The sequence below is a fragment of the Lytechinus pictus genome, chromosome 16 (assembly GCF_037042905.1).
Source record: "Lytechinus pictus isolate F3 Inbred chromosome 16, Lp3.0, whole genome shotgun sequence".
Taxonomy (NCBI): Eukaryota; Metazoa; Echinodermata; class Echinoidea; order Temnopleuroida; family Toxopneustidae; genus Lytechinus; species Lytechinus pictus.
Genome location: NC_087260.1, coordinates 11,219,256 through 11,243,105, shown reverse-complemented (window position 1 = coordinate 11,243,105; position 23,850 = coordinate 11,219,256). Strand labels below are relative to the sequence as shown.

At 39.1% G+C, this 23,850-nt stretch overlaps 1 protein-coding gene across 1 annotated transcript; it reads right to left on the bottom strand.

Moving 5' to 3' along the window:
- Positions 1-6,608: 6,608 nt before the first annotated feature.
- LOC129278525 (uncharacterized) lies at positions 6,609-20,337 on the bottom strand. Its single transcript, XM_054914677.2, has 4 exons — positions 19,836-20,337; positions 11,714-11,863; positions 10,249-11,295; positions 6,609-8,781 (listed from the first exon to the last, which is right to left on the bottom strand). Exons 1-4 carry the CDS (start codon positions 20,029-20,031, stop codon positions 8,648-8,650), a joined length of 1,527 nt encoding a protein of 508 aa, XP_054770652.2. The 5' UTR covers positions 20,032-20,337; the 3' UTR covers positions 6,609-8,647.
- Between the last annotated feature and the right edge of the window lie 3,513 nt (positions 20,338-23,850).

Below are 23,850 nucleotides of genomic sequence, written 5' to 3'. Positions count from 1 at the left end.
GTAGTGTATCATTGTTGTCAGAATATCACCAGCTGCGGTGTCAAATTAACACTTAGGAGTGTCAGTAGACATAGTTGTTTCTTGTCAACACCATCACACTGTAGTTTCAACACCTATCCTTTATTGCAGCTTAATGGTGTTGAACTGAAACACCATGCACAGTGCTGTGATGTTGGTGACAACTTTGGCTTACATTGGTGTCTTGACAGAGTCTGTGATTATTTCCTTTGTATTGATAAATTGGTAGAAGTGATGAGAGATGACAGATTTGATGATAGTGATACAGGCCAATAATGAAGATTGTTCTGTTTGTCAGTCCAAAATAAAGTGTACTTACATTATTTGCTGATTGTATTGCTTTTCTTTTGATTTGATTTTATTCTTTTCATATATATGCATCATTGTCGACATTACATAACATGTATCAGTGGTATACTCATTTAGAGAATATATATACATGTGAGGATCATCCTGAACTTTAAGAACGATGTCTAAATATGAAAAGAAAACATTATACAGTGGCTTTATATTGGAGTACAACTAAAACCTCTATTCCACAGAGAGCAAGACCTCTTAAAGACTGCTGTAAGACCAGGAAACTTGCTTGATCTTCCAAAGGTCTTTCAATCAACTTACAAAGATCTTCAAGGTCTTTCACGATTCCTGATAAATCTTTCAATGGTCTTCATCGTCCTCGTGAGTCCCAAAACTTTTTGAAACGATTTTCTTTCGGCGGTCTTTCAGAAAAATGGTCTTTTGGTGGTCTTTCAGCAGTCTTTCAGCGGTCTTTCTATGAACTTTCAAGTCTCTCAAGATTTTTGCGGAGATCACTGTAAGACTCGTGAGAGATCATTGAAAGACCAGGGAGAGTCCATGGAAAGAATTCTGAAAGATTGCTTGTTGCATAAAAGATCTCTGAAAGACGATTGAAAGGTATTTATAGGACTTGTCTAAGTCCAGTAAGACAAGAAGTACCAATCGATCTTTTGCAGTTCTTTGAGGACTTTTTCTGAGCCATTCCACAGAATTGACAAATTTCAGTAATCTTGGAGACTGCTGTAAGACCTTGCCAATTTTTTGGTCTTTCAAAGGTGCATGTGGAATGGGAGCTTAATGAGGCAAGCATCGAAGGGTGGAAGGGGAACTAGAGAAGGGGGGTGGTGAAACGGGGGGGGGGGGCAGGGGAGGAGAAAAGTGAAAAGAATGAGAAACATGAAGAGAGGATGAAGTACACTACATAGTCATAAAATACAAAAAACTGTGCAAGAAATATGACTCATTGCTGAAAATATACGTGGTTTGTGTGTATGGCAATCATGAACAATCAAACATTCAAAGATAATTATAGTGGTATATTATATAACCATGCAATTCAAATCAGGCAAATATTTTATTTAAAAAATGATTTTCAGGGGCTTCATTTGTCAGCCTACTGCCTAAATATGTAACAATGTATAAGCTTTAACAGTGAATGGGGATTTACAAAGGCTCTGTGTTAATTTTTCAGGGCTCTTGAGCATTTTGGGGGCAAAATCTCCCCAGCCCCGGTGTATATTTCCCCCAGTGTAAATATGACATATCAGCCTTGTGTATCATATTTAGAAAGAGGTGCATTTTTTACTTCTAATTTAAAATATACACTGTTAAAAAAACGTGATTTTACAGGAAAAAAGAAGATTTTGCAGAAAGCAATAACAGAATCATACTGTAAATTCATAAAACAGGAATTTTCTGCAATTAAACAGAACAGGTCTGTTCAAAAAGGGAAAGGATGTTTTATTCAAGAAAATCTGTATTAAAGATTCCATACACCAAATACCAATTTCCTGTAAGATTATGCAATCTGGTAAGATTACAGGTGTTCTGCAGGAACTTCTTTTATTTTAAGGATAACATTTGTAACAGTGTATATATATATATATACAGTGCGTCTCAATAAAAACTATACACTTTTGAAAGGGCTACCAAACAAAAAATATGTCACTTTGGGGGAATATACCTATATACAGTGCGTCCCAAAAAAAACTATACACTTTTGAAATGGCTGCCAAATAAAAAAATGTACCACTTTGGGGGAAAAGACTTATAGATATGGAAAGCCTATAAAGTCAACTTTCAAATGACACCAAAAAGTTGGAAAACTATTCATGCTTGAGCGAGCACTGCCCACTGAAACAAAGGGTATGAAAATTAGGGTGGGCTGGAATTAGCCTTCCAATTTCTTTCAGTTTTTTTTGTTTGGTACTTGCAAAGTTGATGGTTATTTGGTGAATTAATGATCAGTTGTGATCAGTTTGTTGTTTGTGAAAATTTAATGCGTTATTAAATTGAAATTTAATGCATGAGTGATCATGAATTGGGTGCAGCATTTTGTCTTATCATGTGGGTCTCAACAATGTGTTCACGACAGTCAGGAGAAGAGGGGGTAATATGACTTAGGTAGGTGAAGTACGTTGATGGGATAAAGGTCAACAGAACATTTAGCAACCCCTCTCTCAATCTCACCCCCCCCCCCCCGCTTATCTCCTCCTGAGAGACTAAGCTCAGCTAAAGTAGGATGGGCAGGAATTAGCCTTACAGTTTTTTTGAGTGGTTAGTCCTTTGGAACTTGTTAAGCTAAATTAATGAGTGAGATAAGTTTTGGTTTCTTAGGCAAATTTCATGAGTTACTAAATTGAAATTTAATGCATGAGTGAACAGGAATTGTAATTTTATTGTTGCATATTCATCTTGTGAACCTCAGAAGTGTGTTCGTGAGGGTCAGAGTAATGTGATGGTACCCGTTACAAGCAAGAGGGCGAGATATGCTAAGACTTGGTTAAAAGGGCATTCCTCTTCTTTTTTTTCCTTTTACAATTTAAAAGTCATATGTACCCTCCCCTCTCCACCTCCATTTCCCAGCCCCCCCTCTCTCTGTCTCACTTCCTGCATCATTTGTAGCCTATTCAAAACTTAACTGCCAAGTGACCGGTGGCTGATGGTCAGTTTTTTTTTTCAATGATTACCAAGAAATTTAATGATTATGATGATTAATGAAATAATTAATTGAAAAAAAAACTGAATGTTTGATTGATCACATTGCACATTGAATAAGTTGATTTACTGATAAATTGTTGATTAAATGATTGATAGGAAAAAGTTGATGTCCCAATTCAGAATTAATCATTAAATCAACATTCTGCTCTGGACTTCACGCGTACATGACAATAGCCATCAGTCTCTCAACAGGAGGGAGGGCGGGAGAGAGGGAGGGGGCGGGGGCTGAATGTTCTGTTGACCCTTATTCCATCAACCTACTTCTCTGACTTAAGTCCTATCTCACCCCCTATTCTCCCGACGCCCATGAACACATTGCTGAGATCCACATGATAAATTTGAAATGCTGCCCAAAAAGAGATCCAAATGATAAAGTTTAAATGCTCCCCAAAAAGTGTAACTTGTGTTCACTCATGCATTAAAGTTCAATTTAATAATTTATAAAATTTGCTTAAGCAACCAAAACTGGTCATGGTTGATCATTAATTTATCACATCGCCCTTAACTTTGCAAGTTCGAAAGGATTTGCCTCTCAAAAACTTACATAAATCGGAAGGCTAATTCCAGCCCACCCTAATTTTCATACCCTTTGTTTCAGTGGGCAGTGCTCGCTCAAGCATGAATAGTTTTCCAACTTTTTGGTGTCATTTGAAAGTTGACTTTATTGGCTTTCCATATATGTAAGTCTTTTTCCCCAAAGTGCTACATTTTTTATTTGGCAGCCATTTCAAAAGTGTATAGTTTTTTTTGGGACGCACTGTATATATGGAAAGCCAATGAAGTCAACTTTCAGATGACACCAAAAAGTTGGTCCTTTCCCCCCACCTGTTGAGATTGATAATGATTGCTATTAAATGCACGCATTAAGTCCAGAGAGGACTGTCAATTTGATAATAATTTCTGAAAATTAGGTCATCAACTTTCACTTATCAATCATTCAATCAAACATTCAGCTTTTTCAATAAATTATTTCATAAATCACCATAATTAGTCAAGTTCTTAATAATCATTCAATGGAAAAGAAAGACCCATCAACCATGATAAGTCACGAGGCATTTAAGTTTTTAATACCATCCAGGAGAAAGAAAGGGGTGGAGGGCGGGGGTGAGTACATGACATGTAATTTGTAAGAGAACACAAAGAAGAATGCCCCTTTAACCCAGTCTTACCCTATCTCACCCCCCCTTGCATGTATGAGGTACAATCACATTACTCTGACTCTCACAAGCACACTTGCTAAGATCCACATAATAAACTAAAAATTACACTAAAATTAAAATTCCTGTCATGTATTCCATTTCAATTTTGTAACTCATGAAATTTGCGTAAGAAACCAAAACTGATCTTAATTCGTCAGTAATTTAGCATAACACCCTACACTTAACTTTGCAAGTTCCAAAGGACTCACCTCTACAAAAAACCTGGAAGGCTAATTCCTGCTCCCCCTAGCAAAGGCTTGTCTCTCAGGAGGGGTGAAAGGGGTAGAGAGAGGGAGGGGGGTTAAGTGATTTGTTGACCCTTATCCCATCCACCTACTTCTCCCACCTAAGTCCTATCCCTTCCATGATCACATTGCTGAGATCCACGTGAAAAACTTAAAAATTGTATTTCATGTTCTCTCATGCATTAATTTCAATTTAATTATTCTTGAAATTTGCTCTAAAAACCTAAATTGATAAATGCTTGATCATTGATTTATCAGAACACCCTGAACTTTGCAAGTTCCAAGGGACTCGCATCTCAAAAACTGAAAGAAATTGGAAGGCAAATTTCTGCCCAGCCTAATTTCCATACCCTTTGTTTAAGTGGGTAGTGCTCACTCAAGCATGAATAGTTTTCCAACTTTTTGGTATCATCTGAAAATTTACTTTAATGGCTTTCCATATATATAGGTATTTTCCCCCATAGTGACATATTTTGTATTTGGTAGCCATTTCAAAAGTGTATAGTTTTTTTTAGATGCACATATATATATATATATATATATAGGCATCTTGGTTTTCCACGTATTGGCAATAATAATAATAAGACATCAGAAATGCGAAACAAATTCACGAGTAATGCAGTTTTTGAAGTGCCAACAATTAAGTTCTTTTATTCACTCTCCAAATTTTCGGTAGACATCTACCTTCTTCAGGGAAGATTCACGAATTCACGAATCTTCCCTGAAGAAGGTAGATGTCTACCGAAAATTTGGACATCAGAAATGATGTATATATATATATATATATATATATATATATATATATATATATATATATATATATATATATATATATATTTATAAATATAATTGTGATGAGCAAGGACCTAAACATTGCGTGGGTGCTTTGAGTAATATACTGTATTGGCGAAGAAGCTCAAAAAGCATTGAAGCTATATAGACGTAGCCTTCTTCAGGTATCTGAATTAAGTAGGCCGAACTAAACGGCCGAAAGCTTGTACTAATAAAAGTTGAAGAAATCCAGGCTACGTCTCTAGCTTCAATGCTTTTTGAGCTTCTTCGCCAATATATATATATATTATATATATATATATATATAATTGTGATGAGCAAGGACCTAAACATTGCGTGGGTGCTTCAGTGAGTAATATATTGGCGAAGAAGCTCAAAAAGCATTGAAGCTAGAGACGTAGCCTGGATTTCTTCAACTTTTATTCGTACAAGCTTTCGGCCATTTAGCCGAATATATATATATATATATATATATATATATAGCATCCTAAAGAAGTATTTTCCATATTCGGAAAATGCACTCCAACATGTATTGACGCGTCTTGGAAACAAAACGGTACTTGACAAGTATTCCCTCAATTGACCCCCCCCCCCCAAATAAGTACAGCGTAACAGCGATATTGTAATTGCTATGTTACGGACTTCGGCTTTACCTTACCTTTAGTTAGATCTTCATTGGGTTTAGAACCGCCCTGGCCACCTCCCACATCTTTCTCAAACCTCCCTAAACACGGAGTGTTGGGGCAAAAAGTACATCCTTTGCATGTATAAAGCATTTTTGTCTTTTTTTTATACTCTTGACCGAAAACACGGTGGCAGTATTGAAGATAAAAATAAAGTGGGAAGATGAAACTATCTGCTCCCTCATCCATGAAGACTACTTTGCACAGAACTGATTTTAGGAGAAAATATTCATGAGAAAAGGTAATTGATTGATCAGTTTTTAAGAACACAACATAATGTCATCATCAACCCATGTATATTGTATACCCAATGGCTTATCTAGGGAGGGGCACGTTAGGGGGCACAAAAAAGGAAAAGGAGCGCAAATATAAAAGGAAAGGAAAACACAAAATGAACAGAAATGGTAAACTTTTTAGTGTATACAGAGAATTCAAACTGAAGGAATTAAGTCGCAGAAAAGACCACCGAAGGTGATTAACCCCGTCCTATGCTATTACCATCGTAATGCAGTTTCGAACCCATGTGGAAAAAGAATCTTGCATGTTTTTACCCAAGGATGAATACACCGTATCCTATATAGCTAATCTTTGATTAGTGATATACTTATTCTTTCCACGAATTCCAACAAACAGTCCTTGAAATATTTTATTTTCAAACGCATATCATATAATTTTTCATCTCTAGGTGCGGGTAAGCATTTCGATATGTTACTCTTCATTAATTCTTACAAACCGTTCTGAAATACATTTTTTTTTCTTGTTTAATCAACAAAGACTTATAATCACGCTCTGATTTGATAAGGTAGATACAAACCCTCTTCACTAATTGTTACAATTTTCGCTTTTTAGGAGAGGATATACCAACAAAATCAGCTCGCGCTTCGCGCACACATTACGCCGAAAAGATACGTATAGGAAGTTCATGAATTCATAAGAATACTCCTTAAAATTGCCCCCTTTCAGTTTCTCGTGCCTGCATTAATTTCTTAGTTGTAGATCCGCTTCGTGTGATTACTTTTCCCTAAAAGGTCCCGATTTCAGGTCTAAATATTGATAATTTTCGGCTCGCGCACTTCGCGCTCGCATCAATTGTTTAGAATATTCAGTCTTAAGATCTTAATGTTGAATAAAAACACAGGCTCCCGCTTCGCCGTCGTATTAGGTCAATTTATCTAATGATATCCCTGATTCCTTGTCATAATTTATCAATTATTAATGCTCCTTTTTCAGATCAGAAGATCACTCATTTTCAGCTCGCGCTTTGCGCCCGCATTCATTGTTAAGTTAGATAATAATATGCCTTTATATAGCGCGAAAACTATTTCTATATATTCTATTACGTTGCAAGAGCTTCCCAGATGCTGTACATACTATTGGAATAGAAAGGTTTTTATTTTTAATTTGAAATCATGTAAAGTTGTTGAATTCCTAATGTCGAGGGGAAGGGGCTGTTATAAGAAATGGCATATCTCCTAGTGTTTTGTCTTGTGTGGGGGCACTTGCAGTGTGAGTGTATCTTGTGAGCTACGAATGTGATGGTCATGAGATCGGGATTTTAATTTCAAGAGATCTGAGATATAGCTTGGGGCCTGACCATTAAGATATTTAAAGACAATCATACGAATCACATTTATGATTACAAAAAAAATCAAAAAATATTCCGTCTTAACGTCTATTGAAAAATGTTTGCACTCGTATTGATATTTTTTATAAGAAACAAGTCCACACCGAGTTTCCAAGAATGCATATAACATTTCCATTTATTTTAAAGCAGGATAAAAGAGCACTGTCGATTAAATGCCTTGCTCACAGGCATAGGTGTGGTGGCCGGGGATTGAACCCCGGACTTCCAAATGTCTTGTCAGCGCCTTAGACCACTCGGCCACGGCACCTCCGTATACATATGTATCTCGATATGTACATTTATATAATACACTTTGAAAAGGGCGCGATTTAAACACTTGCCCCGGGCGTCGATTATCCTAGATACGCCACTGCATATACTAGTCAAACAGTTATTCTAAAAATATTTACACATTCACTACAAATCTCCTCTTATTTATCACAACATCAAAATAATAAGAAGAGAAAATTGAAGAGAAAGATCTTAAGTGGAGAGGGAAAGAGAGAGAGGAAAACGGAAGATGTCAGGGAGAGAGAGGGGATTACCAATTTTCAAAGCTTATATAATTATTCATATTAATGTACAACTTTCTTTCTTCACATGTAATTTTCCGTGGAGTGGGAGATAGCAGCGGCAGATAATAGTCCAACTTTGGTTTGCAGTCGTGGTTAACGTCAATTCCAATATTGCTTTTCTTCCATGAGTTTTTGCAACTGCAACGAGGACGAATTCAAGAACACAGTAAATGTATTGACAATACCCGTCAGATGATAATGAACAGCTGAAAGGCCTTTGTCAAGAATGGGTGAACTGGTACAGCAATTTCGTCATAAGTCTTGGAGCTGACAAAAAATTGCAAGTATTTCGTTTGTCCAGAGTCCAGGACGAATCTGCTACTTCGATTCGCCAATTTTCGACAAAGCCTTCTCGGTTGTACTTTGTCATTGAGGGGCATTTGACAATATATTTTTCTATGTTCTTAATTCCGTCATGCGTCATAGAACGAATAGTCTCTGATCTTGAGTGGATCAGTCACTGGTTGAACTTCAGCTCATAATTGCCACTCTTTCATCCGTCAATGTTGCGTTCCTGCAACCTGTCTAGGATTACGGAAAGAAGCATCAGACAGAATACAAGGAAATCGGTCGCTGCGATGAACATAAAAGAAGCGTTGGCGGTTCCTGCCACATCAGCAACATAACCTGCGTGTGAAATCAATAATAAAATGGGTGCTAAGACAAACAAACACCATTCTCAAGACATTCAATATTCAAAAGGAAACGATTTCCAATATGAAACAAATTATCCTTCCACAAAAGTTTGTCGTCTATAATTATCCCTAGAAGTTTTTTACTTAAAGTCTAGCATGTTATTGATTTTGAAAATCATGTTACCTGGGAGTTAATCTATAATTTAAGCATGTTTGTTTGTTTGTTTGAGCAATAATTAATTGGACTTTATCCATTCTGAGACTTGTCTCAATTCTTGGTTGATTGTGTTAAGTGAATATTTTGGGTCCTTATGGGAAAATGATATATTTGAGTCGTCTGCAAATAAGATTAATTGATAAAATGTTTGATGATTTACTATTAATATAGATAATAAAAGGTAGTGGACCCAAGACTGAGCCTTGTGGAATTTCAAATGAAATCAATTTGGTAGTAGAATTTACATTTGCTATCGAAACATATTGGTATTACTATCATTATTATGAATAATATTCTTTCATTAACGATCATTTTTTTCTATTTTGTATTATCTTCATCATAGCTTTAATTATCGTCAGCATTTTAATTACTTATTAACGCTTGTATTTGTTGGTTCTCGAATACACTTAATCAATATACTGTAGTCAATACTTTTTCTAGTACTACCATAATCGTCGTCGTCATAGTCGACCATTTCATCATCGTTAAACAAAATATCCGCGAACATGATGATGATAATAATTTCAATTCGATTCATTTCCAATCCAAACATAATACAAAGTAATGTAAATCGGATACAAATTATCGCACTGATATTTAAAGAAAACCAGTATGAAAACAGAGCATATGGGAATGGAAACAAGGGGAGTGTTTCATGAAAGGATTTTATCCGACAAGTCCTGTTTTATCCCACAATTACCATAGTAACAGTATCTCTCACCCAATCAGAATCAGGGAAGGTTGTCAGATCTGACAACTTGTCGGACAAAAATGTTGATGAAACGCTCCCCAGATGATCATAACGATGTAATCGTAGTTTGGTGTAATTAGAAACTTTTCACTCTGCAACGTACGGGGACGGATTCAAGAGCGCAGTAAACGTATTGAAAATACCCGTAAAATGACAATGAACAACGGGGAGGTCTTTGTCGATTGTTGGCGAACCAGAACGGCGGTTTCGTCCTAAATTTAGGAGCTGACGAAAAATTAAAAGTAATATGTCGTTTGTCCAGAGGGGTCCAGAGTCCAGGACGAAACTGCTGTTTGATTTGCCAATTTTCGACAAAGACTTCTCAGTTGCTCATTATCCTGAAGGGCATTTTACAATACATTTTCTACGTTCCTGAAAGCATTCTGCGTCCCGCAGTGAAAACTCTCGATTATAAGAGCTTAGGTCAACCTCCACTAGTGGATGTGCAAAATCGATTATAAGCCCCTTTGAATCAGGGGGTCGGGTCTTACCAGCAAACGAAGATCCGAGGAACGTCCCGACTCCAAACGCAATCTGATAAGAAGCTAGTATGACTGGGAAGTGGGACTGATGAGCTCTGTCCTTACAAATCACCAATAAGAGAACGTTCCTCTCAGCAATCATCAGTGACGTAATAAATGACGTCACAATCATTACGGGAATTTTCGGTACAAAGATATCTACAAGAAGTGACGCGATGTTGAGTAAAGTAAAGAAAAGAAACAAGTATTTCCCATCGCATAGTTTGGACCCGACGAGTATTCCGCTGGAGCAGCGGCCGACGAAGGTTGCAACAGCTCCGGAGTAAGCAATACATAATGCTTTGGATGGTTTATCGATCAGTGCAACTGCACGTGGGATGAGGAAGGAGTACCAACCACCATTTATAATTGCGTACACCGCAGAGAGGAACATTAAAAGGATCATCAGACGGTCTTGATTATAGATCGAGTCCTGGACGATTCGGCAACCAAAGGCGTAAAGATCGGAACAAATCGTTTGACTATAACGCCCTTTCCCGGCATGCACATTGTACTTGTTAGAAACGTCCTTATCCCATTTACCAGTGGACGAACCCTGTATTAAAGATGTATCTTCGCTTGTCTCTGAACTGAATTCCTCCAGCGAGGCGGTGTTATCAACGTCTTTTGTTTCTGCTTGTGCTTTATTCAAATGATGAAGTGGCGCTGTCTGAATCCCTGAAGTGCAAGGGCTTGTTTCTTCGGCGATGGTATCAAAGGGCTCGTCAGTCGTTCGTTCATTGGGATGTGAATTGTCAAGTTCAATATTTGAAACACCCTCTATGTCGAGGCCCACCATCAAGGTCAAAGGTATCAGGTGTCCCATGATGCCTCCAATGACCAGTAAGGACCCTCTCCAGCCGTAGATTCCCATCAGGTAGTCAGCAAGTGGTGGCACAAGGGCCATCCCAAAGGCATATCCTGAATTGCCAATGCCGTAGAAGATTCCAAAGTCATCACCGGACTGGTTGTTCATGGTGATTATTAACGATATCGACAGAATGTTGGAGCCAAGTCCTGCATGAGGCAAAGTTATACAACCAAGCCAAATTATTTCAACCTGAGTCAGGCATCCATTGTTGTCACATGGTGTCCAATGTCATTTTGTGATCGATATTGCCCCAAGGGCAGAGATCAGGCAATATATATGTTTAGTCTTTTTATTCGGTAATTACTATTGCTTTTACAAATTTATTATTTGCGTCATTATAATTATATCATCAACATCATCATCGTTAAAAGGATTCTTTTCGCTATCATTTTTATTGTTATTATCACTACTACAATTAGGCCTATCTTCAACGTCTTCATCATCATCATCATCGTCTCCATCATCATCATAATCACTCTCATCAACACTATCACCACCACCATCGTCATCAACGATGCTCCTTACAACATTATACTTTTATCGCTACCATGAAAATGTCCATACCTGCAAGAGAAAGGCAAAGAGCTAGTCCTACACCATTGTTGACGAACGATGCCAGTACGAGTCCTGATGTTGCTAACACTGCCCCAGTCATCACAAGACACCTTCGAAAGCCGCCACGGAGTCTTTGATAAAAGTATGCTCCCACTGGTCCTGTAAAACAAAACGATTATATTTTAGATTTATGCAATTGTGACAGTAGTTGAAGTAGCAGTAGTATTGCTAAAAGTAGTAATAGCTGGCATGGTCGTACGCAGCAAAGGGGTCAGAGGGCAGTTGCACCCCCCCCCCCACACAAAAAATGAAAACTTGAATTTTTCAACAAAAAATGCAATATAATTCACCAAAACTGTGCACGAAATCGTTCAGTTTCACTTTTACAAATGTAAACCTCAGACAAGCTCCAATGCTTCGCTCTCTCGCTTTTGATTGTTTTTATTTGTTCATGCGTCCCCCCCCCCCCCCCAACCAGGGGGGAAATATGTGTAAAGCCATGGTGGTGGAGGTTGTCGTAGAAGTAGCAGCAGCAGGTACAGCATATATCAAAAATTGATCCACGTGATACAAAGTAATTATGTTTCATACTTCAAACAAAGAAATCAGTGGGAATGCAAGCGCCAACGAGCTTTAGATGAATATAAAACGTACAAATATCTGTGATAAATCATCTCTCTCTCTGTATGGATTTTAATATGCGATAATAAATTTCTCGAACAAAAATGTATGTGAAAATGGAAGAAAAATGTGAAATTGTCGGGCGCGCCCCTTATCATAACAGCCTCTTTCATAATAACTAAATAATTTGGAATGAATAAAAAAGCGGACGTATTATTAGGTTTTGGAAGTCTTGGTCACACGCTCGATGCTTTATTGAATAAAATGAATGGAGAAAAAAAAATCGCTATTGTATTCCGTAAGCAGATTAGTAGGTTTTAGGTAATGTTTTTGCCTCAAGTGTGTCAACGTGAACTCTTTAGCAATATGAATTCATCTGTTCGTAAACGTGACTTTATGTAAGACCTAACCACTAACATAATATGAAAACTGCACCATTTATCTTTTTTCAACAGAAATTTTCAGCACTCGCTAATCGATCCTTTGGCATGGGTGGCGACGGAAGGCGCCTTGCCACCCCCACCCCCCCCCCAAAAAGGAGAAAAACCAAAGGATAAGGGAAAGGAAGGGAAAGAAAAGGATAGGAAGAGAGGGAAGAAAAAAAGAAAGGAAGAAAGGAGAAAGAACGAAAGAGAAGGAGAGGGGAAAGAAAAGGGAGGGGGAGGCAAGAAGGCAAAAAAAGTGGGAAAATAAAACCATAAAGTGAGAGGGAATAGAAAAGCAAAGAGGGCAATATAGAGTAAAAAGGGTTATGTCAGAGAGAAAGACAGAAGATAAAGAATCAAGAAGAAAAATAAGAAGAAGGAGAAAAAGAAGAAGAAGAAAGTGTGAAGAATAAGGAGAGGAGGAGGAGGCAAGAGTAAATCAGTCAGATTAAGAGAGAGAAATAGGAAAGGAAATGCGTGAGAGAGAGGGGAGTGGAAAGAAAGTGAAGGGGGAGAGACGACAACATTGCGGAGAACGAGCGCAGACGCGTTAGGGAAAGAGCGCAAGGTTCCGTTGATTCCGTTTGGTTGGAGACATCCTATAAGCGGTGGATCATGCGCATTCTTCTCGGATTTTCTTCTCCTCATCTGTAGCTCAGAACATCCCATGACATCACAGAACCCGGGGTGCCCCGGAAGATTGAAATGATGAGCAACTGAAAGTCCTGCGGTGTGCAGTCGGATTGAACGTAGATGTTCATTGGTACGATCGGGCATCCTCCGCTTAGCCTAACCGACGTAGAACATTTTACATGCGGTGCAGACTATCACATAGATCAGGTTAGTGGTTGTGCATGTAAAATGTTCCTTGATAACCCAGGTAGACAGGGCCCTTGGTGTATAGTGGCGTGCAATATGAAGTTGCAGGTATTGCATCTGATTCTTCCACAAATTCTGACAGTCACCTGATTCTCTTCACTAGGCGCGATGGTAAGCTGGAGCGCACAAGTAAATTGTGGAGGCTCGATCTGGTCCTTCTTATAGGCTACCATCGGAAGATTACTGAATATCTCCCTGCTTTTCTCATCTCCCTTCAGAGAGGTCGTGTTTTTCATGATGGTAGATCTTAGTTCCTAGGGAACTCGGTCCGTGTTTTGTTGTAGTCGTGGTTCCAAAATGATCTGGAGTCCTGGAGGATAATTAGCCTTGAAGCTTTCCAAGATGCTTTGCGGATGACTTGTTCTGGATAGTCTCTTTGGCGAAAGAAATATGTCATTTCTTCAGATCGCTGTTTGAAATCATGGTCATCACTGCAAAGACGCCGGAGCCGGGTAAGCTGTAAGAAAGGGATAGATTGCTTGCACCTGGGTGGGTGAGAAGACGAATAACTGAGGTAGCAGTGAGCATCAGTCGGCTCGTAGTGTACACTGGTTTTGATCTGCTGGCCATCTATTCGGAGTTGAATGTCCATGCAGGAACTGGAGTGAATCCTCGGATATCATTATGGGTAAACTTGAAAGACGGATGAAAATTGTTGAAGGTTGCCATCAGCTCATTAAGATTCTCCAACGGACAAGATGCGACTCCCACGTAATCACCGATGTACCTCTTCAAGAGAAGAGGCTGGGACTTGGTAGCTCTTCAAGATAGGCCTATCCTGTTCGATGAAACCTACAAAGAGGCAGGAGTACGAAGGCTCCATTTTCGTTCCCATCGCAACTCCTTTTTTTCGGTGATAGAAATCTCCATCGAATAAAAAGAAGCGAGTCTGAGTACCAACTCAGTGAGCCGAAGAACAGTAGTGTCATCTGGCCGGTCAGGAGAAGGGAACTTTTGTAGGAAGTACCTGATAGCTCGAAGACCTTCATTCATGGGATTGTTAGTGAAGAGGGATGAGACATCCATCGTGAAGAGGAATCGTGGCCCATCTGATGGTAGTTGCATATAGCTTCGAAGATCTTATGAGCATCCGATGAATTCTTCACATACGTGTCGAGTTTGGCAACAATTAAAGGGGAGTGAATATCCCATCCAAGTACTAGCTGATCATTTTTTTCATATTGAGTTTATATATACATAATTAATGAGGCAAAGTGGTAATGCATTGTACTCAGTTCCAACAGTTTATTTTGAAGTCCAAATTTTCGACGTTCAACACACGTCTTCTTCAGGGATACAAAAGCTCAAAGTCATATATATTTATATTTATATATTTATTTATATACACTGTTGGTCATAAAGGTGGAATATTTTTTTTTCACCAAATTTTCACAGCGTAATTATTACAACATGATTTGAATATGGCATTTATGGTGCATGATAACCACTTTACTTTATTATTCTGCCTTTCACACACGTTTGACAGTGATATTTTACAAGTTTATGTCCTAAGCGATGGATGTCATGAGCATAGAACAACAATCAAGACAATGACGACAATATACAGTAAATTAAAGGATCATGAGATATTTAATTTCAATCTCTCTCAGTTTTCCAGATGACTTCTTTTTTGTGATTTCAAATTTGCATCAAACTTGAGTCATTGTTCTTACTCAGTCACTAGTATCGGGTATGTCCACCCCTGGCACGAACCAGCGCATGCAGACGTCGTGGCATGCTGTCCACTAGCTTGTTGATGACGTCGACAGCCATAGCGTCCCATTCTTCCCTCAGAGTATCTGCCAACTCCTGCAGATTTTCAGGAATGACCTCTCTGTCGTTGATGGCTCGGCCTAGGGCATCCCATACATGCTCTATGGGGTTCATATCCGGCGAACAAGCTGGCAATGGCAACTGTACGACGCCCTCTGTCTCCATGAATTCCCTTACTGCAGCGGCCCTGTGCGGTCTAGCGTTGTCATCCTGCAGTCGGAAATTGTGCCCATACACTCGTCTTGCATATGGAAGACAGTGGAACTCCAAGATATCCCTGTAGGCGGCGGCGTTGACGTTTCCGTCCGGAACCACCAGTGGCGTTTTCCCTCCATAATGGATGCCGGCCCATATCATCACTGAGCCGCCTCCGCCTTGAGTCGTCTCTTGGATACATTCTTCGCGAAGGTTTTCCCCGTCTAATCGACGAACTCGTTGTCTCCCATCCTTTCGGTCAAGGATGAACCGGCTCTCGTCCGTGAAGACCACATGTTGCCAATGTCCTGGATGAAGCCTTCTGTGCTCCCTAGCCCAAAGAAGACCAGCTACTCTGTGGCGAACAGACAGGCGTGGACATTTGGTCAACCGTCGTGCTCGGTAACCATGTTGGAGCAATCTGCGATTAACGGTTGACCGGGAAACGTTGATCCCATGATATCTCCTCCACAAGCGACGAAGACGGCTCGTAGGCAATTTCCAGTTTCTGCGGCTGAAATTCAACAATTGGCGATCATCTCTTCTTGTGGTCAATCTGGGACGTCCTGGAGATTTCCGTGGCCGCACATTCCCCGCCTCACGTTGACGTTTCAGGATCTTAGAGACTGCACTCTGTGATATCCCTAGGACTTCTGCGATATCAGTCTGCTTGTAGCCCTCCTGTCGCAGTGCTACCACTCTCTCGCGTGTTGCTGTTGCCGTTGGACCAGGCATAGTCCAGGGAACGTCTCTACCGATTTTTATTTCAAACGGTACAAGGAACTCGAAAAAATGCAACCTTCTTAATATACACAGTGCTAAATCAGGGAAAGGGACAGAATATCATATGCATAGGATTTTATAGTCTACAAAAAATAATTTATTACGTAATCCAAATTTCTCATGTTATAATGTCACATGTGTAATGGGGAAACATTATGTAATCACTCAATTACCATTTTGACTACGCGTAGCCTTTCAAATACCAACAAAACTGTCGATTTTTATTCAAAAATATTTTATTCCACCTTTATGACCAACAGTCTATATATATATAGTGTGTGAAAGAAATGGATGAAGAGAACAATGGTAGGCGTAGCTTAAATCAAGGTTCCCCAGAGCTATCTACCCTTTTTGGAAAAATTGGTGATGCCGAAAAAATGTCTCTGCCGGGAATCGAACCCGGGCCCCCAGCTTTGAACGCCGGTGCCTTAGCCACTAGACCACAGAGACGGGTTAGTGGCTAAGGCGACCCCGATCCAATTGACCGTCAGATAGACAGATTTTCGACACCATACCAATTATAATTTCCTTTGTCGGGTGAAGGTGGGTTTTGAACAATGACAAGCCGCCATGCCTCAGCTGGATCAAAGCTATTGCTTTGATACAGTACACGTATGGGAGAAAGTATACAAATGTGTGAAGTTATACATGTACTACAGCTTTGGCAACTCTTTTATATTTAAATATTGTGTGAAAGAAATGGATGAAGAGAACAATGGTGGGCGTAGCTTAAATCAAGGTTCCCCAGAGCTATCTACCCTTTTTGGAAAAATTGGTGATGCCGAAAAAATGTCTCTGCCGGGAATCGAACCCGGGCCCCCAGCTTTGAACGCCGGTGCCTTAGCCACTAGACCACAGAGATGGGTTAGTGGCTAGGGCGACCCCGATCCAATTGACCGTCAGATAGACAGATTTTCGACACCATACCAATTATAATTTCCTTTGTCGGGTGAAGGTGGGTTTTGAACAATGACAAGCCGCCATGCCTCAGCTGGATCAAAGCTATTGCTTTGATACAGTACACGTATGGGAGAAAGTATACAGATGTGTGAAGTTATACATGTACTACAGCTTTGGCAACTCTTTTATATTTAAATATTGTGTGAAAGAAATGGATGAAGAGAACAATGGTGGGCGTAGCTTAAATCAAGGTTCCCCAGAGCTATCTACCCTTTTTGGAAAAATTGGTGATGCCGAAAAAATGTCTCAGCCGGGAATCGAACCCGGGCCTCCAGCTTTGAACGCCGGTGCCTTAACCACTAGACCACAGAGACGGGTTAGTGGCTAGGGCGACCCCGATCCGATTGACCGTCAGATAGACAGATTTTCGACACTATACCAATTATAATTTTCTTTGTCGGGTGAAGGTGGGTTTTGAACAATGACAAGCCGCCAAGCCGTGGTTATAAGCCGTGGACATTTTTTCGGCATCACCAATTTTCCCAAAGAGTAGATAGCTCTGGGGAACCTTGATTTAAGCTACGCCTACCATTGCTCTCTCTCTCTCTCTCTCTATATATATATATGTAGTATACGTGTTTTATATATATACAAAACAGTATACTACACTACACTGCAAATCGGACGCATCCGAGAATGATCAACAATGGGACGCCAGGCTTCGCGATCACGTAAATCATGTAACACAATCATTATTATCCCTACACAAAAAATATCAGAAATAACTTCCTTCTCACTACGGAAACAGTAACCAGCAAACCGTAGTGGAGATAGATGGAAGATCTCCATAAATTTCATCTTTTGTTTTGTGACATTTCCAACTAACAGTTTGTATCCTCATTAAAAGTCGAGTAAAAAATTATTATTATTATTATACCTATATATATATATATATATATATATATATATATATATATATATATATATATATATATATATATATACAGTGCGTCCCACAAAAAACGAAACCGAGATTTATCGATGATTTATCATAACTTGATCATAAATACAATAGACAAATGACCTATCAATGTAAAGCTTAGAATCTCCTCTTTCACCTGATATTACTTAGATTATTCCTCATTCACGCATGAGTGAGCAAAAACAATTTGAAGAAAAGGTACCAAAAACTCATTTGGCGGGGGGTATCTGAATTTCAAAACGAAAATCACATGCCTAAAAAGTTCAATATCTGCCCTGATTTTCTTTTTGAAACCCAGATACAGCCCGCCAAATGACTTTTTGGTATCCCCTCTTCAAATTGTTTTTGCTCACTCATGCGGAAATGAGAAATAATCAGTAATTTCAGATGAAAGAGGAGATTCTAAGCTTTACAATGGTAGGTCATTTGTCTAAGTTGTATTTGTGATTAAGTTATGATAAATCATCGATAAATCTCGGTTTCGTTTTTTGTGGGACGCACTGTATATATATATATATATATATATATATATATATATATATATATATATATATATATATATATATGTGTGTGTGTGTGTGTGTGTGAGTGTGCGTGTGTGTTGCTCGTTCGTGACACTCGATTGCAGCTTCTTCTTTTTTCCCAAAATTTTTGTACACAATTTTCTTCTGTATGCATTCTTCTGTTCTGTACATCATAATTTTGAAATATTTTGGCTTTCTTTGGGTATTGAAGCCTAGACCTTGAGAGTTTGGGCCTTGATTGTCTTGCATAATGTGATTTAATGTTATTACATCTGGGTCTAAGACTACACCTCACCAGAAAGGAGACTGCATGGTACCCCTTTCATAAACCCAATTATGCGGCTAATAGCAGCATAATTTGGTCGTAAAATCGGAGGAGGACCAGAGTTATCCGCATTATTTTGATGCTGCAATTATCCGCATAATAGCGGCATCGGGACCAGATTTTTACTTTATGAACGCATTTCCAAATAATGCGGATAATTGCCATGGTGCGGTCACAAGGTCACCCTTTTCCAACACAACCGCATCGGAGGGGGCGTGTGTCATGACGATTATCCGCCTTTTTCAGGACGGGCGCTCGTAAAAATAGTGCGGATTATTTTCGGAGTTTGTGAACGCAATTTTTATTGAATTATCCGCATTACTCTTAGGCGGTGCTAATTGGAGGATGGGTTTATGAAAGGGGTATGGGTTGTTTGGTGATAAAATGGTTTCACGTATAACAGTCCTCATTGTGTCTTTTGTTGGCTTATCAAGTTTACAGTGAAAGAAATGACGTTCACCCAATTCTATAGATTGCAACACTGGTTGCATGTCGTCAACATTTTGAATATAGTGTGCACCCTTTTGGCCCCGGTCCTCCCAAAAGAAGTTCTGGATCAGCAACTGTATTATATCTGAACCACTTTGGTCATAATATAGCTTGTAGGGGGCAACAGAAACTGAAAATATCAAAATTGTTAAATTGAATAGACTATAAAAATTGCAACATTCTTGTGAAAATAGTTAGCAATTAATGTATATCAAGCAGTACGACGTCCACTCACCTGGACCATATGCAAACGCGTTGAATAAACCAAGACAGATGCCGATACCTGTCGAGGTAAGTCCTAAATCCCGTTCCAGGACCGGTAGATAGACTCCGATAGACTTGATCGTTCCTAAGGCATAGCAGGTCTGCAGAAACAACGCCGAGGTCGATTTCAAGGCATCGACATTTCGGAAGGTAGCACAAGTCAGCATTTTCACTTCAGCATCCTAGGCGCAGGTACATATATATTTTTTTATCTGTCATGTCTGTCTTGTCTTTTCGTTAATGCCTACAATCATTATAATGATTATTATGACAAATACACGTCAAGATTGACTTGACCTGAATTTTTGCCGGGACTAGCTGGCAAGTACAATACATCGGGCGGGTGAACACCCTGCTCTTGGCCGAGTACTGTATACGTGTTTTGGTTTTAACGTGCGTTTTGGATGTGACCTTTGGATGTGACTCTCCTATATATACACAGGCCGACCAACAATTGCGTCCATTCAAAAAGTGCAGTGATGTAAATTTTGTATTGCGCCAAAAAATTAGGACGCACACCACTGATGGGATCCCGCAATTTCTGGAATCCCCTTTAGACCCGTACGTAATATAATAAAAAAAATATTCATATAAAATCAACGGGGGAGCCTGATGGGGGATGTGCCCCCCACCCCCCCCCCCCCCCTCAGATGCTAAAAGATTTTTTTTTAAGATTTAAAGATATTTGCACTGTAAAAAATACACATTTTGGATAATAGACAGGCCGCTGTGCCTTAGTTTCTATAACTTGCAGGTAGTCGTCAGAAAATATAGCTCCACAAATTTTTGTTTGATCCGCTACCGTATCTGAGGTTGCTCAGGTTGGCATTTTGGTGCAAACGGATATTTTGACCATGAGATTATCATTTGTGTGAAGTAGTTGCGTGCTTTGTAGTAATTGAGCAAAGCCCTTTTAAAGTGATTTCTGATGATAAAATATATATTTAGGCCTGGGCTTTATTTTTTGGAAAAAAACTTTCAAACCTGAAGTTGTGAAACTCGCTTTTTGGTAATTAGGCCTACTGTTAAAAGGGCATCCCGGCTCGCGAGATGTTGCGAGCGCGAATCGCAATCTCAAACTTTTTGACATTTCATTTAATAAGACATGAAAATTAAACATTCCAAGCAGGTTTTGTTATTATGAAGAAGTTTTGTATCTAACTAAAGATGCGACCGCGAAGCTCGAGCTAGCTGAAACTTTTAACATACTGACCAGAAAAGGGACCTGATAAGGATTGCATTTAGTGACTGATTAATAGGATACATATCTCACCAATCAAAAATTGCGGGCGCGAGCTGAAATTTTTGATATACTGACCAGAAAAGGGACCTGTTAAGGACTGCATTTAGTAACTGATTAATAGGATATACATCTCACCAATCGAATAATGCAAGCGCGAAACGCGAGCTGAAAATCTGTGATATTCCTACCTGAAAACTGGACATTCTCAGCAGTTTTTGTAACCAAGAAAAAAATGAGTACCTTATTAAACAATAATTGATGCGAGCCAAAAATATGTGATATTCTAACCTGAAAACTGGACATCCGACATTCTAAGCATATTTGTAACCATGGACCTATGAAGAGATGGACATTCATCGCTTAGATAATAAATTCACTAACAGGTGACTGTAATTGTCATCTGAATAGCATTCTCTTCATACTAGTTCATACTTCATACTATACTTCTTTGGTCCTATGATCGTCACCGTGAGAAGGGAATGAAGCAGTTCGTGATTGGAGATTTATATTTCACAAATTGTATGCGCAGTTGATAACAAATCAATGAAATAATGGAAAATCGATGTGCAGTTTTTGTTTACCTTTGTTAATCTTAGTTCCATGTGTTTTATTTGGGGAAATGTCTGCATATTTTAATATAGAGGCAATATTGTGATTGATTGTTTACCATTTTAAATTAAATTTTCCCAGGTTTCTCCATAATTTTCCAGATATACGTTAAACATAACATGTATAGATCGTGTATCTCTCAATGTTAATGAGGTCCTTATGTGTGAGCGGTAGTTAGCGGATCGAATAATATCATATTTTATATCATAAAATCGTCTGCTTCTCAAGTTTGCTGCTCTACATATGAAGCATGTTGACTGAGAGGCACATGCTGAAACAGGGTATCAGCCAACAAAAATCAAGACCGCTTGATCAAGATCACTCTTTGAGTGATCAGATACGCCTTGGTAGTTGCTATGGTAATTGCTATTGTTACAACACATGTATGTTCTCATTAAGATGCGCACAACCAGGTGACGGTGACTATCATTGGATCAAAGAAATGCTCGCGTTAATCGTCCATCTTTTCATAGGTCCATGTGGTAACCAAAGACGGAGTGAGTACCTTAGTAAACAATAACTGATGAAATAGTGATTTTCTAACCTAGATTTTTTTTTTTACTTCTAAAAGGGTAATTAGTTGAAAAAGGTAATATTTGGTTTTGAAAAAAGGACACTTTCCATTAAAAAAAATGATTTTTTTTTTTTCCTTTGAGCAATTTCTGGCCGGTAAGTGCCCCTGCCCACCCCCGTCGATTCTGCCGTCCCTGCAAACCTGTTTCAACTTTCAAGATCACAATCAAACAATATTAACAGTAACTATTAAGATGAATCAAGGCAGGTAATTGGCAGCATGGAGGCTAGCTAAATATAGTACCAGACTCTATTGATGATGGGGAAAGCATGGTGTCGTTTCATAATGACTAATTATGGGAAAACATTATTCTGAGTATGTTTAAACATGATTTTAACATACTAAATTTGATTTTGTATAGTGGATTTATTTTTATGACTGTTCTGGGGATAAAATGCTTTCAAACAGCACGTTGGAAGCCTGGATTGCACCAATGACTTGACTGCAACCCAAACCTATCCCAACTCCCACCCATCCCAACCCCAAGCACATTCTGACTCCATAAAATTAAAAACCGGCTAAATATAGTTTAAAATGTTATCCTACTATTAACTTAGGACATGTTTTGTGTTTTTGCCAACTGCAAACTTGTTGACTTGTCGTCATGAATTTGCCAACTGCAGATTACACGGCTGAACATGAGCTACCAGTCTTTAAGTCTTGCGTTCTGTTCTTTTCAGATCTGAAGTTTGCCGACTGGCCAGTAATTGTACAGCACTTTACCGACTAGTAGAGCCTACAGTGTTTTGCCACTTAAATACTCCATGACTTGCCAACTATACTATGGCCAGTGGCGGACCGTGACCCGGAGGAGACAAAGCATTGGAGGGGCACTGAATTGTTTGTGAACAATGCTGTGCCCCTCCAATGCCTTTGCCTCCTCCGTGTCACGGTCCGCCACTGACTATGGCTTTAATTATTTAACTTCAACTTTAGAAATTCGCCCCACCCCCACATTCTTTACCTATGCCTCTCCTCATTTTGCTAAACTAGTATGAAGGTCAAATTGTCAATAATTGTGGTATAATTTGCAAACTCATAACCTCTTTTTTTTTGGGGGGGGGGGGGCTTACTTTGTATTTTATAGCTCCCTCTTTTTTGTCTTTTGTATTTTGCTGACTGGTCAGGCCCTATTAAGCCTGCCTACATGGACTTGGATTTGCGAACTGCATGGTAGTCTTTACTCTATAAGTCTACATTAAATAGCCTTCTTCGAATGTATTACCTCTATGAGGCTTTTTTTTTTTTTTCTTTTTTTCTTTTTTTATTCCATTCTTTCTTTCTCTTCTTCTTTCTTTCTTTCTTTCTTTCTCTCTTTCTCTATTTTTCTTTTTCTCCCCTATCCTCCCTTTTGCCAACTGGTATATGAATTTCCACGGCCCAGGATGTCAACAATGCAATAATGTCATCCCTCAAGGAACACTGCTTTCACACCTGCACTGAATACAGTGGTGAGGCACGTCTACACACGATGCTTAAAGCATCAGTTTTTTAACCCCTCACGTTGAGATCTATCCCCGATCTTATACGAAATAGGCGCCATAACCGACTGAGGTACGC